General features: G+C 42.8%; 1 protein-coding gene and 2 long non-coding RNA genes across 3 annotated transcripts in view; all 3 read right to left on the minus strand.

The window, feature by feature from the left end:
- Nucleotides 1-2,343: 2,343 nt before the first annotated feature.
- The window catches only part of LOC107184917, a 25,913-nt gene continuing 9,723 nt past the window's right edge, over nt 2,344-18,533 (minus strand). The window contains exons 2-3 of the long non-coding RNA XR_001515814.1: nt 3,120-3,129; nt 2,344-2,355 (exon numbers count right to left, since the gene is read on the minus strand). This is a non-coding gene — a long non-coding RNA (uncharacterized LOC107184917). The remainder of the gene's footprint in view (nt 2,356-3,119; nt 3,130-18,533) is intronic.
- LOC107184918 lies at nt 5,981-15,920 on the minus strand. The gene is made up of 3 exons (XR_001515815.1): nt 15,910-15,920; nt 15,584-15,586; nt 5,981-6,065 (listed from the first exon to the last, which is right to left on the minus strand). It is a non-coding gene; the product is annotated as an uncharacterized LOC107184918 (long non-coding RNA).
- On the minus strand, nt 16,658-18,193 carry PCBP1 (poly(rC) binding protein 1). The gene has a single exon (XM_006775314.2). The coding sequence runs from the start codon at nt 18,078-18,080 to the stop codon at nt 17,010-17,012; it is 1,071 nt and encodes a 356-aa protein (XP_006775377.1). The 5' UTR covers nt 18,081-18,193; the 3' UTR covers nt 16,658-17,009.

An 18,533-nucleotide genomic window follows, 5' to 3' on the forward strand; every position in this document is an offset into this window, starting at 1 on the left:
ATCGATGTTTTTCTTGCTCCATCTGTTCCCCTCCCTTCCACTTTCTCTAATAATCAATGGAAACATATCCTCAGGTGAGGATTAAAAACAAACAAACAAACAAATAAATAAAAACGTACCCATTCAGAAAGAGCCTGAGTCGAAGTGCTCAGCCATTAGGCAGAGCTGGGGCTTGGGGGAACCAGTCTCCATACGGATCAGTTAACTTTTTACTCTAGTGATCCTCATCCATAGCTGAATATTAGAGCCACCTGGGGCAGCCTTTAAAAATCCTGAAGCTCAGGCCCCAAACCAGACTAATGACATCAGAATCTCGGGGGGTGGGGGCCCAGGCAGCAAGATTTTTCAAAGCTTCCTAGTCACGACACTAGGCAGCCAGGGTGCTCGTTCCCAGGGTCATGTGCTGAGCCTCTTACTCTGACCAACATGTCAAAATCGTTTGCAATCTTTGAAAAAGAAATTAGGGCCCTAGTCGATTTGGCTCAGTGGATAGAGAGTTGGCCTGTGTACTGAAGGGTCTCAGGTTCGATACCGGGGTTGTGGCCTCGATCCCCAGTGTGGGGCGTGCAGGAGGCAGCCAGTCAATGATTCTCTCCCATCATTGATGTTTCTATCTCTCCCTCTCCCTTCCTCTCTCCGAAATCAATAAAAAAAAAATAAATTTTTTTTTAAAAGAAAGAGATTGGGAAAGAATGTAGATAGATTGCTTGTGTTTCAATCACATAGAAAACATTTAAAGTGTACGTGTTCCTGAGGGCGGGTTTTTGACTTGGGTATTCTCTGCCATGGGACAGCTCCTTTGTTGTGTCAGGGCATGTGTGGTGATCCACCTCAATTACACCTCAAGGTCTTTGCTGCCAGGGAGGCAGTTTAGCCAATTGGTTAATAATGGGTTTCCGGAATCCAGCTCACTTTCTTACCCAGGGCAAGTTACTAAATCAGTGCAAAGTGCCTGGCAAGTCATCAACCTTGTAAAAACTGGAGCTGCTATTATTATTATTATTATTATGATTATTATTATTTATGACTTTGTCCCTTCATGCTTCCTTGACCAAAGTACGTATCCATTTCATTGGTTGATGGGCATAAGGCAGCACTGTCCAACAGAAATGTGGAAGCCACAGATGTCCTTTCACATTTTCTAGTAGTCATATTTTAAAAAGTAGAATGAAACAGGTGGACAGCCCTAGCTGGTTTGGCTCAGTGGATAGAGTGTTGGCCTGCAGACTGAAGGGTTTAAGGTTTGATTCTGGTCAAGGGCATGTAGGGGGTGTGCAGGAGGCAACTGATCGATGTTTCTCTCACATCAATGTTTCTAACTCCTATCTCTCTCCCTTCCTCTCTGTAAAAAACCAATAAAATATTTTAAAAAATAGAAGCATCTCTTTAAAAAAAACAACACCAAACAAGTGGACCTATCATTTCAACATGTAGTCAGTGTAAAAGAAGTATTAATACATTATTCATGAGTTATTTTACACTTTTTTTCTGTACTATCCCTGAAATTTGCTGTTTATTTTATTTCTCAATTCAGAGCAGCCATTCACATGCTCAACAGCCACATGAGGCAAGTAACTGTAGGTTGGATAGCACAAGTTTAATGTTTCCTTCATGTCCCCAAACCTGTACATTGTAAGTTTACATTAAATGTGTTCCTCTGGGTGGGTCCTATCTCCCAACCCCACTTCAGGACATTCGTGCTCTGCCCAGGCCTTCTCTTGTTCCAACCTGAACGCTTTTTGAAAAAAGAGGCCAGTTTTTAGCCTAATATTGTAAACCCCGATTCTTGTATGAACATCCCATGCCTTTGCAAGATCTGTCAGCCTCATTCTTGCTTCAGCTTGCCTGCTTATGGCAGGAAATTTGTGGCCATGAGAGGAAAGCTACATTTTCTGCCATAATTTTTGCAGAAATATTTGGTTGGCCTAAAAGGCAGCCTTCCCTCCCAAGGCACTGTGGGAAGTTCACAGGAGCCAGGTACCTGCAACTCTTCCCACCCAGGCCCTGCCCTACGGGGGTGGCACCCCCCCCCGCCCCCCTTCTAAGCCAAGCAGCATGAGTCATCATGGTCACTTGTTAAACCTCCCTCCAGTCTCAGAGCAGCTTTTGTTTTTTAGTTGAATTGGCAGCTTGAAACACACACACACACACACACACACACACACACACACACACACTGAACCAGGCTGCGGGCTTGGTTCATAAGCAGGAAAGCTGATTGTTTGCCATAATTACTATAATATTCCCAAACCTGGCCCTTCACTGCCATTCCAAGGGTCACTGGGTCTCTCTGCCAGGGAAGTGCTTTGTGGTTTACGGTAACTTAAGGTAGAAGGCTGGAGCGGAGTTCAGACCCTGATGAAAGGGCAGAACAAGGCAGGGAGTCATCCTTCTGTGACTGGGGGGATGGCCACAGCCCCCACAGGACTCCTTGTTTCAGCCTAGAGTTGGAGATTCAGACTCCATACGCACAAATTTACTTTTTGACCCCAATTCCCATGGTTGCACATTAGTGTAACCAGGAATGTTTTAAAATTTCTGATGCCCAGCCAAAAACCAGACCAGTGAAATCAGAATCTCCTGAGGCCTTACTCTGTGACCAGGTGTATTTATCATTTCCCTTTTCAGCCGGAACCCTATCTCTGTCCAGCAGCACTTCATTCCTCCCAGTCAGCAGGCCCAAGAGCAGTGGTTCCACACCAACACCCATCTCTGGGCTCCCACACTCCCTCCTCTGTCAGTCTAGTTGAAAAAAGACGGAGGTGGGAGTTATTTTCTCTTGAGGCACCAATCCTCACTCATCTGAACATACTTCCTTTCTGCTACAGGGAATGCAGCGATCCAGGATAACAGGGTCCCCACCAAGGCAGCTGGGTTATATTTTCCCTCTGTCTTTCTAAAAATTTTAATTAATTAATGTTTTTATTTATTGTTTTGAGAGAGAGAGAGAGAGAGAGGTGTTGTTTCACTTATTTACCCATTCGTTAGTTGATTCTTACATGTGCCCTGACTGGGGACTGAAACTGTACCCGCAATCTTGCCATATTGGGATGACACGCTAACCATCTGAGCTACCCAGACAGGGTCCCTCTGTCTCTTAAACTTTTAGTCTGTTTCACTGTCTCTTCCCTTTCAGTTTATAAATATCCTGTGTCACTATAATAGTGTCCCCCTTATAAGCAGTTTGGCTTTCCATGGTTTCAGTTACCCACGGTCAAATGTCCGAAAATATTAAGTGGAAAATTCCAGAAAGAAATAATTCATAAGGTTTAAATTGTTCGCTGTTTTGAGTAGTGTGATGAAATCTCATGCTTCATCCTACCCAGGACATGAATTAGCCCTTTGTCCAGCATATATGCTATTCTCCAGTTGGTCAATTAGTAGCCTCTCAGTTAGCAGATCAGTTGTCATGGTATCACAGTGCTGATGTTCAAGTAACCCTTGTTTTACTTAATCATGGCCCCAAAATATAAGAGCAGTGCTGCTGGCAATTCAGGTAAGCCAGAGAGAAACTGTGAGGTGCTTCCTTTAAGTGAAAAGGTGGGTACAGTACAATGAGATATTTTGAGAGAGCCACATTCACATAACTTATTACCCTCCGTTGTTATCACTGTTCTATTCAATTCGATAAGCCTGATAAGAAGAATAAGAACAATATACGCTAGGAAAAGGTAATTATTATTTACAGATAGTAATTCCAGAGAATCACTGGAAAAACAAAGCTAATCAAATAATTTAGCAAGGTTGCCTGCGATAAATCAACTCGAGGCCCAATGCACGAAATTTGTGCAAGAGTAGGCTTTGCTTCCCACAGCTGCCGGCACCGGCTTCCCATCCGGCACCCGGGACCAGGCTTCCCTCACAGCCTCAGCTTTGTCGAGAAGGACATCCAGTCTAATTAGCATATTATGCTTTTATTATTATAGATGACACACTAAGACAATAGCATTGCTTTATGCCTTTATTCTTTTACCCATTTAAAAACTTTATTGAGAACCTAAAATGTGGAGGCACTGTTTCTTAAGCTCTATGGTTACAGTTATGAGCAAAAGAAGTTTGGTCTTTGTTCCCATGAAGCTTTCATTCTAATAATAAGAATTTAGATGTTATACTGAAAAAAATTCTACTTATGATAGCCATCAAAAATATAAGATATCTAGGAATAAATTTAACCAGTAATGTAAATGACCCATCAGAATAAAACTATTCAGAGACATAAAGGGGATCTTTAAAAATGGAAAGAAATGCTATATACCTAAATTGGAAAATCTAATATGAATTTTTAATTCATTAATTTTGGAGGTACTTCCATGCAATAAATTTAGTCAGAAGTTTAAATGAGAGAAAATAGTCAAGAAAGTGTTGAAAAGGGTGTGAGGCTTGTGCTACCAGATATTACCATTTCACACATAGTCATAATAACCAAACAGGGAGGAGAGCTGCTATAAGAAGAGGCAGGCATATTGATAAAACAGAAAAGAAAGTCTAGAATAAAAAAGAATGTATTGTCTAATAAAGGCCTCTCACGTTGATAGGGAAAATGATGGATTAGTCTGGGGGATGACAAAAAGTTTCATCTAGATTCAGACCACACAGGAAGGCGGTGGCTGCCGGAAGTTATAGGAGGGTTTGGAGGCCGAGTCTAGGCTTAGCCCGGAGTTCTGCGTTTGATTAGAAATGTCTTCCAGGGGCCCAGGAGGAGGAGAATACACTTAGGCCACATATTTGTCATTCCTGGATTATTCAATAAATATCATTGGGACAACTATACAGCAATTTTTTGGGGGGAAAAATTGTTAGTTTTTTCCATCATAGAGAGCAAAATAAATTTCAGATCCCTTAGATTTAAACGTAAAAAATGAAAACATAAAATACTAGAAGAAAAAAGAGGATTTTTTTTTTTTTGTAAATGTGGTGGTGAGGGAAGACTTCCAAAGTATGATACTAAAGGCAGAAACCAGAAAGTTAAAGATTGATAGATTTAGCTATTTAATCATTAGAAAATACTGCAGAGCAGAAGTTAAAAGGAAACTGATACACTAAGAAAAAGTTCAGTATATATAATGAAGAGTTAATATTTTGCTACCTGATGTGCTCCTCAATCAATAAGAAAAATATGAACGCCCCAATACAAAAGGTAAAAAAGTTATTAATAGGTAATTCACCAAGGGAGGAATGCAAACAGCTGAAAAACATTTTTTTCCCCTCACCATTAAGCTAAGGAATGAAAATTTACACAATGCTATGCTATATATATATTTTTTTACATCTGCCAAACTGGCAAAGAAAAACCTCTAGTGTGGTTAAGAATGTGGGAAACAATATTGAGAAAATTCCAGCTAATGGGGCCTGCTCTCACCTTGGACACAAAATCCACTTTGTAATGGTTTCTAGTTACCTTTTCCAGAGAAGTTGAGCTATAGAAGGTAATATGTACTGGAGAGGTCTGCAAAAGCTGCTAAAGTAGAAGATCGCTGTAGCTAAGCTGTAATTCTGTAAATTTGTGGTTAGCTAGAATATCCTGTCAGACTGTTAAGTTCTAGTTTCCTTTTCTTGATTTAAACCCTCTCTTCCTGAGAAATGGGTCATGAATGCTTAGGCTATTGTCCCCTAATAAAGCTTTAACTTCTTGGATACCCAAATCCCTTGCTAAAATTTTGTGTATAAGCTGGCCTCACCCCAGGGTACTGATCAGACGGCCCCCTGCTGGGCACCACAGTGTTGGCAGGAGGCCAGAATGCCCACCCAAATGGGTCTCCAGTCTTCTGAGCAGGTAAGACCCACCTACTCTGCCACACAAACAATAAAACCCCCATCTGTCACCCTGCTCTGGGTGAGCAGGAGTTTTCTTCCCAACAACATTTGGTTGGGAAGTGTCCTAGAATGATGACAGTAAAGACCATTATGGCTCAGATGTGATTTTATTTTCAGTTTCTAATACCCAATAATCAATAAGATAAAAATGGTAAGATTTTGCTCTAGCCCAAGCATGTCAAACTCATGGCCTGAGGGCCGAATACCTCTTTTATTTGGTCCGTGTTAGTCTTTGAATTTGACATGCTTGCCTCACCAGTTTGGCTCCGTGGGTAGGGCAGCGGTTCTCAACCTGTGGGTCGTGACCCCTTTGGGGGTCGAACGACCCTTTCACAGGGGTTGCCTAAGACCATCGGAAAACAAATATATAATTACATATTGTTTTTGTGATTAATCACTATGCTTTAATTATGTTCAATTTGTAACAATGAAAATACATCCTGCATATCAGATATTTACATTACGATTCATAACAGTAGCAACATTACAGTTATGAAGTAGCAACGAAAAGAATTTTATGGTTGGGGGTCACCACAACATGAGGAACTGTATTAAAGGGTTGCGGCATTAGGAAGGTTGAGAATCACTGGGGTGAAGTGTTGGCCTGTGGACTGAAGGGTCCCAAGGTTTGATTCTCATTAAGGGCATGTACCTCAGTTGTAGGCTCTTCTCAGGTCCAGGTCCTGGTCGGGGAGCGTTCAGGAGGCAACCAATCTATGTGTTTCTCTCACATCGATTTTTCTCTGTCTTTCCCTCTCCCATTCTCTCTAAAAATCAATGGAGCCCTAGACAATTTGGTTCAGTGGCTAGAACATTAGCCTGCGGACTGAAGGGTCCCAGGTTTGATTCCTGGTCAAGGACACATACCCTGGTTTCGGGCTCAATCCCCAAACCAGGGAGGGTGTGTGTGTGTACAGGAGGCAGTGGATCAATAATTCTTTCTCATCATTGATGTTTCTATCTCTCTCTCTCTCTCTTTCTCTCTGAAATCAATAAAAATATAAAAAAGATAAGATTTTATTAATACTATGAAAGTGCTAATCAGATGTCTCCTGATGCCTTCCTAGGCCAAGCAGGAACATTCACACACTGCTGGTGGAAAATTAAATTAGAGGACAATTTACATATTTGACTGTGGGTTAGGGGAAAGGAAAAGACGAAACCATTAAAAATACTGATAGATTTGCTGTATAAAAACAATAATAATAAAAACCTCTTGTAGTCTAGCTGGTGTGGCTCAAGTATTGAGTGTCGACCCAGGAACCAAGAGGTCACTGGTTCGATTCCCATGCAGGACACAAGCCCGGGTTGCAGGCTTGATCTCCACTGGGGGTGAGTGCAGGAGGCAGCCGATTAATGACTGTTCTCTCTAATCAGTGTTTCTATCTATCTCCCTTCCTCTCTAAAAATCAATTTAAAAAATTAAGAAAAATTTTAAATCTGAAAAATTAATTAAAAAAACGAAACAAAAAAAACTCCTCGTGTACATAAAAAATATATGCAACATTCATGACAAAGCGCTAATACCCTGAATATAAAATGTACTCTTACAATCATTAAGATGCCCATCCCAGGAAGAAAATGTGCAAATGATACAGAGGCAATTCATAAAAGAAAAATATAAATTACGAAAATCATGAAGCCGTAACCAGTTTGGCTCAGTGGATAGAGCGTCAGCTTTCGGACTGAAGGGTCCCAGATTCGATTCCGGTCAAGGGCATGTACCTTGGTTGCAGGCACATCCCCAGTAGGGGGTGTGTAGGAGGCAGCTGATCGATGTTTCTCTCTCATTGATGTTTCTAACTCTCTATCCCTCTCCCTTCCTCTCTGTAAAAAAAAAAAATCAATAAAATATATTTAAAAAAAAAGAAAATCATGAAAAAGGTTCCATAGTATTAGAAATTATAGAATGCAAATTAAAATCACAGAAAGAAGGCTTTTTGCTGAACTAATTAGCAAACGTTAAAAAAAGTATATCATGCCCAGTGTTGAAGAAGATGCAGGGAAAAGGGCACAGTGGTGATAGTGTAGTTTGGTAAAATCTTTCTATTGAGCAGCATTTCTCAAAGAGTGGTTAGAGACCCACCCCTAGGGTTTCTTGAGACCGGTTTGAGAGGGCAAAACTATTTTCATTATTATACTAAGATGTTTGCCCTTTTCATTCTCATTCTCTCACTAGCTAGGGCACAGTTTTCCAGAGGTTATGTGTAGTATCACAGCAGATTGATGCAGAAACAGAGACGAAACTCCAGCATAGTCTATTAGGCCAGACATTAAAGAGCTTTGCAAAAATAAATAAACAAAAATAACAAACAAAAAACTGCCAATTTTCTCACTAAATATTTTTTGTTTTGGAAAATTGTTGTTTTTAATAAAAATATATTACTTAGCCCTAGCTGGTTTGGCTCAATGGATAGAGCATTGGCCTGTGGACTGAAGGGTCCCGGGTTCAATTTTGGTCAAGGGCACATGCCCTGGTTGCCGGCTCGATCCCCTCTAGGGGGTGTGCAGGAGGCAGCCGATCAATGATTCCCTCTTATCATTGATGTTTCTCTCTCTCTCCCTCTCTGACATCAATAAAAATATACATTTTAAAAAATATATATATTTCTTATGTTAGCAGTTAATGGTTTCATTGGTCATTTTAAATAAATTAATATATATAAATGTTTAAAATTCCTCTATGCTTTAATTCTAAGATAGTTAAAATGAATATAAATTACCCACACAAACAAAAGCCTTTTAAAACCTCAATAATTTTTAAGAGTGTTAAGGGAAAGTTTGAAGACTGCTGCTTGCAAGCTAAGTAATAATATGCATCTAAAGCCTTGAAAATGGAGCTAGCCTTTAATCCAGCCTTTTTTCTTTTGAATAATTTGTCCTAAGAAAATAATCAGAAATGTATCTCAAGATATTTTTGTAAATATTTCACCACTGTATGATTTAAGGCAGCAAAATGTAAAAACAACTTCAATGTCTGTAAATAGGAGATTGGTTAAATAAATTATATCAGTGGGATGGCGTACATACAGCCAATAAAAAATACTACTGCAAAATATTATTTATTATAGTGAAAATGTTCATGATTTATTAAGTTAAAAAATAGGATATAATGTAAAAATAGTTTTTTCAATAAATGGTGATGGGACAACTGGATATCTACCCGCAAAAGAATGAATTTGGAGCTCTACTCAGACCAAATACACAAGAATTAACTCAAGAATTAATGCACTCACTCTGACAAGGGCCTGGGACAAAGCCTGCAACGGAGAAAGGACAGTCTAACCTGGCTGGGAGTTGTATGTCCTGGGGACTTGGGAGTCAACCTTGGACCTGGCAGTCAACCTTGGAATAAGGTCCATTCTCATTCAAGAACTGCCTAATATCATGGAAAGATTAACAACCATGTTGCCCAAACAATGGAGTCCCACCCAGCCCTCATTGCCTACTTCCCCATGCCTGTAATTCCTACTTCCCCATGTAATCTTTGTCCTATCCAGTATAAGCAGCTGGCTTTAGGGGGGTGTAGAGCAGATTTTTGTGGATGACCTGTTGCTTTCCCATACTGCCAGCAGTTTTGGAATAAATGCTCATATATGATTTAAAAAAAAAAAGGAATTAACTCAAATACCTAAATCCAAGGTCATGAAGATTTATACTTGTTTTGTTTTAAGAATTTTATAGTGTAAGACATAAGAACCATAAAACGCTTAGAAAAGGAAACATTAGTAATGGATTAATCAATGGTTTCTTAAATATGACACCAAAAGCACAACAATAAAAGAAAAAATAGGTAAACTTTATCAAAATTAAAAACTTTTGTGCTTCAAAGGGCACTATTAAGAAAGTTAAGAGGCAACCCACGGAATAGCAGGCAATATTTACAGTCATCTATCAGGTAAGATTCTGAATATATAAAGAACTCTTACAAATAAATAATAAAAAGACAAATAACCCAATGTTTAAAATTAGCAAAATATTGGAGTAGACAGTCCTCCAAATAAAATACTCAATAAAGAAAACTCAAATCGTTACGGAAATGCAAATCAAAATCACAATGAGGTACCACTTCATGCCCACTTGGGTGACTGCAAAAAAAGAAAAGAAAGGAAACTGACAAGCCTGGACAAGAATGTGGAAAAATTGGAATCCTCATACACTGCTGGTAGGAATGTAAAATGGTGCAGCCACTGGGAAAACAATTTGGTAGTTTCTCAAAAAGTTAAGCATAGAGTAATCATATGACCCAGCAGTTCCACTGCTAGGTATATACCCAAGAAACCATAGGTTGACATAAAAACTTCAAAACAGCATTGTCCATAATTTCCCAAAGTGGAAATAACCCAATATCCATCTACTGGTGAATGGATAAACAAAAGGTGGTAGAATTATACAATGGAATATATTCAGCCATGAAAAGAAATAAAGTAGTGATACATGCTACAACATGGATGAATCTTGAAAACACTACGCTAAGTGAATGAAACCAGACACAAAAGGTCACATCCTATGTAAGTCTATTTATATGAAATGTCCAGAATAAGCAAATCATAGGGGTAATGGTGAGTAGTGAGGAGTGACTAGTAATGGGTGTGGGTTCCTTTTTGAAGTGATGAAAATGTCTGGCATAAGATAGTGGTGATGATTGCACAACGTTGTGATTATACCAAAACCCACTAAATTGTACACTCTAAAATGATGAATTTTAACCCTGGCCAGTGTGGCTCAGTTGGTTGAGTGTCCTTTCATGAACCTAGAGGTTGCCAGTTCAGTTCCTGGTTAGGGCACATGCCAGGGTTGTGAGCTCAAACCCCATTGATGTTTCTCTCTCTCTCTCTCCCTCTCTCCTGTCATTGATTTCTCTCTCTCTGTCCCTCTTCCTTCCTCTCTGTCTCAAATCAATAAAAACATACCTTTATATATAAAAGCCTAATATGATACGCGTCAACTGCTTGACCAGTCGCTATGAAGTACACTCACCACCAGGGGGCAGCCACTCCGACCAGTAGGTTAGCTTGCTGCTGAGGTCCAGCCAATTGGGACTGGGTGAGATGGGCCGGACATGCCTGGAGCCAACTTCCTGCGATCCCTCCCCGGCCTCTAAAATATTTCTCCTAATTAATTTCATTTCAATGTGCACAATTCGTGCACCAGGCCTCTAGTTAAAAAAATAAAATAAAATGGCGAATTTTATGGTGTATGAATGAATCTCAATTTAATAAAAAGAAAACTAGCACACAATGTGTAGAGTATGATCCCATAAAAAATATAATACATATATGCTACTTTAAAGGAGTCTTATACTTAACAAATAATGGAGAATGTTAACAGCAATATGGATTTTCATGTATTACATATTCATGTATGTTTCATAAAATATGTATCACCATCTTACTTGAAAAATTGGGCAGTAAAAGTTATTCAAGACAAAAATAAAGTGAAGACTATCTGTCCGTTTAGACTCTCCCAGGAGCAGTTTCTCTGGCTTAGTGAGACAGTCCAGAATAGTGAGTAAGAGGAACAGTGTGGGGACCATATCGCTGATGTTCAAATACTGGCTCTGAACCTTGGACAAGTCACCTCATTGCTGTGTGCCTTAGTTTTCTCACCTGTAAAGTGGCACCACAATAATATCTATCTCCTAGGGTTCTATAGATTCAGTGAGTTAATTCATTTAAAGTTCTTGGGACAGTAATCTGCACATAGTAAGAATTTGGTAAATGTTAGCCAGTCCTGAGGATGTTGCTTTGGACCTGCTCAGGTGCCACGTCCCAGGCTGGGAAATGATTACAACTAACCTCAGTAAGGTCCTATCAGGAGCCAGTGGGAGAAGGTTATTTTTTTTTAAGCATGAGTTTAATTATATATATTTTTATTTATCTTTTTTAAAAATTGATTTTCAGGGCAGGAGAAGGTCTCTTGAGCAAGCCCTGAAAATGCTTTCTGAAGTAGAGGCGAACGAACTAACAAATGGAAGTACAGGTTTTCATTCACATGGAGGCAGGTTTAAGAAGGTGTGTCTGTATCTCCTCAGAGGGGGTCCCTGCTTAGGGATAACTAATTTGATGTCTTCCACCACCTCAGGGACTAATTGGGTAGGGTTTGCTGTCACTGAAGTACAGCTGCCTCAGCTCCCTACCAAGGTGTACTGAGCCTGGCGGCAGATGTCTGGAGTCCTGGAAGGAGAAGTGGGGCAGCTACAGTCACCCTCTCTCTCCTTCAGTAGACACAGGTCCACCGGACATTCGGGCGTCAGAGCCCTCTCACAGAGTCCCTTCGTTAGGGCCTGAGAGCAGGGGAAGGAGAGGGAGGAGGCTTGGGTCTGCTGGGGGGGGCGGGGGGCGGCTAACTCTGCTTCCGTGTAACTCCCTGGCATGCCCCCTTTGCTTTCCCCTCTCCTGCCCTCTCCTCTTCCCCATGGAGTTGAAAGGTGGCAGCACCTTCAGAAATGTTCAGAGCAACATTCTTTGATAGTTCCTTTCTTTTTGCTTCCTCCTCAATCAAGCCCTCGTGAGTAGTTACCCAAAATGCCAAGCCGGGGCTTGTTGCTGCTGGTTTTTTAACTTCCGTTTCTCTCTCTTAGTATGTTTATGAAAGATCTATGTGTCAGAAGGCAGCCTGGTGGCAGGAGCAGAAGCAGGGATGGGCACCCACAAAGGCGGCATTATTTCCAATGGCAGCCAGAGAACTGTGGGCATTATCTTATCCCCTCTTCTCGGATGGAGGACTAAGACCCAGATAGGGGGAGCGGCGTCTCCCAGGTCACCCCCGCAGTTGATGTCAGAGGTAGGACTCCTGAGTCTCCTGCTCCTCAGCAGTGTCATTTCCCTGCTGAGTGTTGGTGCTAAAGAGCAGGAGCCCCAGGACCCCAGGCGGGTAACAAAGAAGGGGGCAGCCAGTCTCAGAATGACCAGGAAACGATTATTTCCCAAGTGCAAGAATTACCAAACAGAATGACTTTGGGAATCAGCAGTTCTCAACCTGTGGGTCGCGACCCCTTTGGGGGTTGAACGACCCTTTCACAGGGGTCGCCTACATACATCCTGCATATCAGATATTTACACGACGATTCATAACAGTAGCAACATTACAGTTATGAAGTAGCAATGGAAATAATTTTATGCTTGGGGGTCACCACAACATGAGGGACTGTATCAAAGGGTCACGGCATTAGGAAGGTTGAGAACCACTGCTACAAGTCATTCTGTATGGGAGGCCTTGTCCTGCGGAGGCTGCTGGGAACAGATCCTGAAGGTATCTGTGAGCTGTGCTGAGAAGTGTGGGTTTTCTTCTGTAGACCATGGGTAGAGGTGGGACTTGATGGCCTTTAAGCGGGGGAGTGATGTGATCAGATCGGAATTTTAGGAACGCCCCACAGGTGCCCAGGCCAGGCTAGGTGGCCAGAGACTTGGCAGCAGAGCCTTCTCTGGTTGTGACTGCCTATTTATATGTCTGGCTGAGTGCTGTCTCATTGGCAGGAGGGACAGGCCCAGAGATGCTGGACAGTATGCGGCTCACTACTACGTGGGGTAGCCAAGAGTAGCAGGGGATGAGGTAGATTCGACTCACAGACCTCAAGCTCTGGGCAAACAGTTTACTCTCCAGGTGACAGAGAGTAAGTAGCCATTCTAGAGGCGAACCTAAGATTCATTGCCCAAACTGCTCCCTGGGGTAGGGCCTGTGGTGGTGGTATATGTCGAGTGAAGCGAGGGGCCTGGGGACTGGGGTGGGCGATAAAACTCCTGTGGCTACGGCACAACAGGTGCTTAATAATGTTTAGAGAAATTATTATACACTCCTGACTGGCAGTGGCTGTGGCCTAACAGCTGGTGATAGGAATGGGGCTGTGACAAGAAACACAGCAACTCTTTGGATTAAGGATTTCCAGTCCTTAATCCAAAAGAGGACAGGATATACTCAAGCTGCCCCAAAGAGAGAGGAGAGGAATCCTGTGGGGACAAAGTGAATTACATTCTAATAGTTAAATTGGCCCGACATCTGATATTTACTGCTCCAAGTCCCTCTTCTATCCAGTCCTTTCTTAACTCCAGCTTTTTTCAGCCTTCTATTGATTTCCTATGATCTACCTTTAGTGAGGTTCCTTTAAAAATAAAAAATAAACGCCCCCAAACCCCATTTCTCCAATTCTTCCCCTTCAAGTTGTCTATTTCTTTCTTTCCTTTGCACAACCAAGTTTTGAGCCAGCTACACTCCTGTCTCCACTGCCTCACCCCAGTGCCTTCTGTCGTGGTACAATTTGGCTTCCCCATCACTCTTCTGAAATTCTACTCCCCAAGGATACCTATGACATTGAAATTGTTTTCCCCAGTATTCCCTTCAAGTGGTCTCTAAAATGACCAGAGGGAAAGGGTAAAAAGAACTATTAGAAATTAGATTTCAATTTGTGTTTTTAAAAATATATATGTATATGTAAAATATATTTTTATTGATTTTAGAGAGGAAGGGAGAGGGAGAGATGGAAACATCAATGAGAATCATCGATCAGCTGCCTCCTGCATCCTCCCCTTGCACTGGGGACTGAGTCCGCAACCTGGGCATGTGGCCTGACCAGGAATCAAACCATGACCTCCTGGTTCATAGGTTGACACTCAACACTGAGCCATGCCAGCTGGGCTTCAATTTGTTTTTTACCTTAGCTACTTACACTTAAATTTTTTTGTTTTTCTGATATATTTTCATTTAATGTTTGTATATGGTTTATAAATAAGCATGACTAGTATACATATTTGTAATTTATAAGTACTCAAAATATGTACTAAGGATATATGTTGAAGACTTGTTACTGAAGGGGTACATTTAAAGAAAATGTTTGGAGATCACTGGCTTTTAGGATAAAGCTCAAACCCTTTATTTTGGCACTCAAGGCTGTTTATAATTTTAGCCTCAAAAGATTTAATGGCTTCTTCCACCTCCTCTCCCTCCATTTACCACCTACCATACTCTAACTACAATGAGCTGCTATATATCTTCCAATTATACCAAAGCATCAAGTTATAGTTCATTTTGTACATAGATGTTCAATCAAATCCGTGAAACCCAGCAAGTTTCAGGGACTCCTCGCAAATGACTTGCCTTGGTGTTTGAGGGGTCAGCCTAATGATCCATTCCTTCCTTACCTAATGCAAACTTAATTTGTGTTTATTATTTTCAGGAGACACTTAACCCATTTCTGGGTCTTCAGTAGGGACTCCTTTACCTGTCTTGGCCCCTCAGCCCAATTGTCTTAGCTTATTTAGTATACATTGCTTTGTTCCCTACCTTTTAATCTTTCTTCTGTGCCCAAATATGTTGTGGGCAGAAGTGGGCTTTTTGCAATCCAAAGCATATATACTGTGTTGTGAGTGCTCTTTTGCTTTAAATACATGCTCTTATTTTCTTTTTCCCACAAGCCCAGATGAGTACTTTTACCACCATTTTATACTGAGGTGGAATAATTTGCCCAAGGCCACAAGTGGCAGAACTCAAAATTTGAACTCAGGTTTAACTCCAGAATCTGGGCTTCTTTCAATGACTGTGTGCCGGACCCCAGAGAGGATGTGAAGTACATGGAAGACCCCAATCTTACCTCCAGGGACTCTCAGAACCAGGTCTGTACCTCAGGAAAAAAGGAGCTGATGCCCTGTAGAGAGTAAGTCTCAACAAATACTTATCATGGATAAAGTTCTCCTCCCATCAGAATTATTCTTCATGTTAGTGATCTCCCAGAGTGCCTGGGGTTTGAGCTACAATTTGGCACTTAATCGTCTACTGTCTCGTAGTGTTGTTTCTAGTGTATCTTTGCCTAATGATCATTTTCCTTCTCTCATCAGGTCCAGCCTGGTCCCACCGGCTGATGTGGATATGAGCCTTCACAGCAGGATTTTCCTAATTCACTGGTGAGGAGAATCAGTGGCTCTCAAATCTAAGAGTTTTAAAATGCAGCCTAAATTTGGGGCAGGAACCAAAAATCCACATGTTTAACACCGAGGTCATTCTTAGGACTTAGCCAATGGCTCAGTCTACATTCCTGCCTTGGAGACTGCCCCATTTAGGCAGGATTATTTCCTGGTACAATGATTTCTCTAAATATTGCACACAGCTGAAGAATTAGGAGCTAGGCCTCTTTTGTTTCTGGATACGCCACTTGGCAGGTGTAATAACATCCTCTGACAGGCTGCTTGCCACAGGTGCCTGCTTGCCACGTGTGCCCCACTGGTACCATCCCCCATTCATTCAGTCCTGCGGCCCAACCAAGACCCTTCTATCCCTACCGCCAACCACCCTCTAGCAAATGCCCTTCCAAACCCTCAAACCTACCCTTGCCCCCTTCCGTTCCCTTCCCCCCACCTCAGCCTCTCCCTTCCTCCCCAACCCCCCCTCTCCGGGTCCCCTGGGGCTCCTCCCACCTCAGAACATTTTTTTGTTCCTGGCTAAGAGTTTTCCAGTGAGATTGGGGGTGGGGGTGGGGGCTGGTTAGGCCAGGACACAGGGCCATTCAGAGGTCCTAACGAGTGGGCATACTTTCCCATCCGAGAAAGCACGTTTTCTATCAGAGAAATGGGCAGAGGCCTCTCTGGAACTTGGGTGGAGGGAGGGATGTTACTCTCCCAGCGAGACCCTATGTCTCTGCAAATATCCCAAAGCAGGCCCAACCTGCAGTGTTCCTTTGTTGGGAGGGAGAGGAAATGGAATCTTACCAATGAGATGCAAAGGGCTTGAGAGAATACCGAGGACGGGCCCACGTTTCTCCCTGCAAATGCCTAACACTTAAAGGGAAGGGGGAAAAAAATGCACCAACAAAGAGTTTAAGATCGCAGTTCCCAGCTTTTTCAAATATGAAGCATTTTTTTTAACCAATCCACTTTTTAATTTTTAAATTCTTGACATTACAGAACTAAACTGAAATTTCTTAACATTCCACTCTTACATTTCTTTTTGACAAACAGAAATAAAATTCATGAGCCAAAAACCCAAAAACAAAACTAAAAACAGGGAAAAGCTTATAAAACTAAATATGGATCCCAGCATTAACAGCTGAACAGAGAATGTGATTTTTAAATTCTTAGCGGATGATAAAGTTGTGTAGAAACTGAACACTTACAAATTATTTAAAACCTGGAATCACTGACCAGAAATTACACATTTGGATCATGGGAAAAACAGCAGAAAGAGGTTATGAGTGGACCTACACCGTTCTAGCTGCACCCCATGCCCTTCTCAGAGGAAAGCCTGGCATTGATTAGATATTGGGCCAGACTAATACTGGCAGCAGAACCAGTGATAGTAACCTGCCTACCAGAGGAGCCTTCCACTGGGTTGGCAATTTTGATCTGGGCCCCGGACATCTGGCGGATCTCATTAATGTTGGCGCCCTGGCGCCCGATGATGCAGCCAATTAAGTTATTTGGAATGGTGAGTTCATGGGTGGTTTGAGTAGATGCATCCAAACTTGCCCAATAGCCTTTCACCTCCGGAGAGCTGGAGTCAATTCCGGCGAATCCGGTCCCGCCGTGCATCATGGCAAAGTGGGACTGTTGTCTTGCCACCTGGTTCAGCTTGGCCAGATCGAGCGGAGAAATGGTGTGTTGTCCTTGAATCGAGTAGGCGTCTAGCGGTGGTCCCTCCAGGTCATGGGTGGCGTGCGGGTAGCCCGCAGCGTCGCTGCACCGATCTTGGCCGCCCGCGCAGATGACCGGAGAGCTGGCCGGCATGGGCTGGTACGGAATGGTCATGACTCTCCCTTGCGGAGACTGGGAGAGCGTCTCCAGCATGACCAGGCAGATCTGCTTGACACACTCGGTGACGGACTGCGGCACGCCAGCGATGGTGATGGCCCGCTCGGTGGAGTTGGGCAGCATATCCCCCGCCACCTGGACCTGGGCCCCGGTGCTCTCGCGGATCTCTTTGATCTTACAGCCGCCTTTCCCAATCAGGGAGCCGCACTGGGTGGCCGGCACCACCAGCCGCAGGGTGACCGGGGGCCGGCTGGCCGCCGTGCTGTTGGTCATGGAGCTGTTGATATCTTCCTCCAGCTTATCGATGATCATCGCGAAGGCCTTAAAGATGGCATTGGTGGGGCCGGTCAGAGTGATGATTCTCTCCGGGCAATTCCCCTCCGAGATGTTGATCCGCGCGCCACTCTCCTCGCGGATCCTCTTAACCGACTCCCCTTTCTTCCCGATGATGCTGCCCACTTCCTTTCCGTGCATAAGCAGCCGAATGGTGAGAGTCACATTTAGTCCACTTTCAGTCACACCGGCATCCATGGCGAGCGGCGGGCGGCGTTCGGGGGAGTTGGGCTCGTTACGTGGTCAAGTCTTTGGTGGCTGGCGGGGGGGGAGGGGAGGTGTAGGCCCAAAACTGCCAAAACTGGGCGGGGAAGCCCGCTTTCAACCTCGCGTACCCTCTGACCCCGGAAGTGCTTGCTGCGCAGGACCCCTTGAAAAAAAAATGAGGACCCGTCTTTTTTAGGTCACAAGATTGCGCCAACCTGCAGATGGTAGTTTTACAAAAATCCTTTAACAACCTATCCTTGACTATAAAGCTCCGATGGGCAGACACTCTGAGTCCGGCAAATTTTTAAAACAAAATATTTATTTTGTTAACCCTGGTGGCACCGGCAGAGGTTTGGAAACGTTAGTGTTGTGGATGGGGGCGACACATTATTTTGCCGCCCTGCAAAAGGCGTTTGGGCCAGGAGGAACGAGGGCAGGCCTGGC

The sequence above is a fragment of the Myotis davidii genome, unplaced genomic scaffold (assembly GCF_000327345.1).
Source record: "Myotis davidii unplaced genomic scaffold, ASM32734v1 scaffold247, whole genome shotgun sequence".
NCBI lineage: Eukaryota > Metazoa > Chordata > Mammalia > Chiroptera > Vespertilionidae > Myotis > Myotis davidii.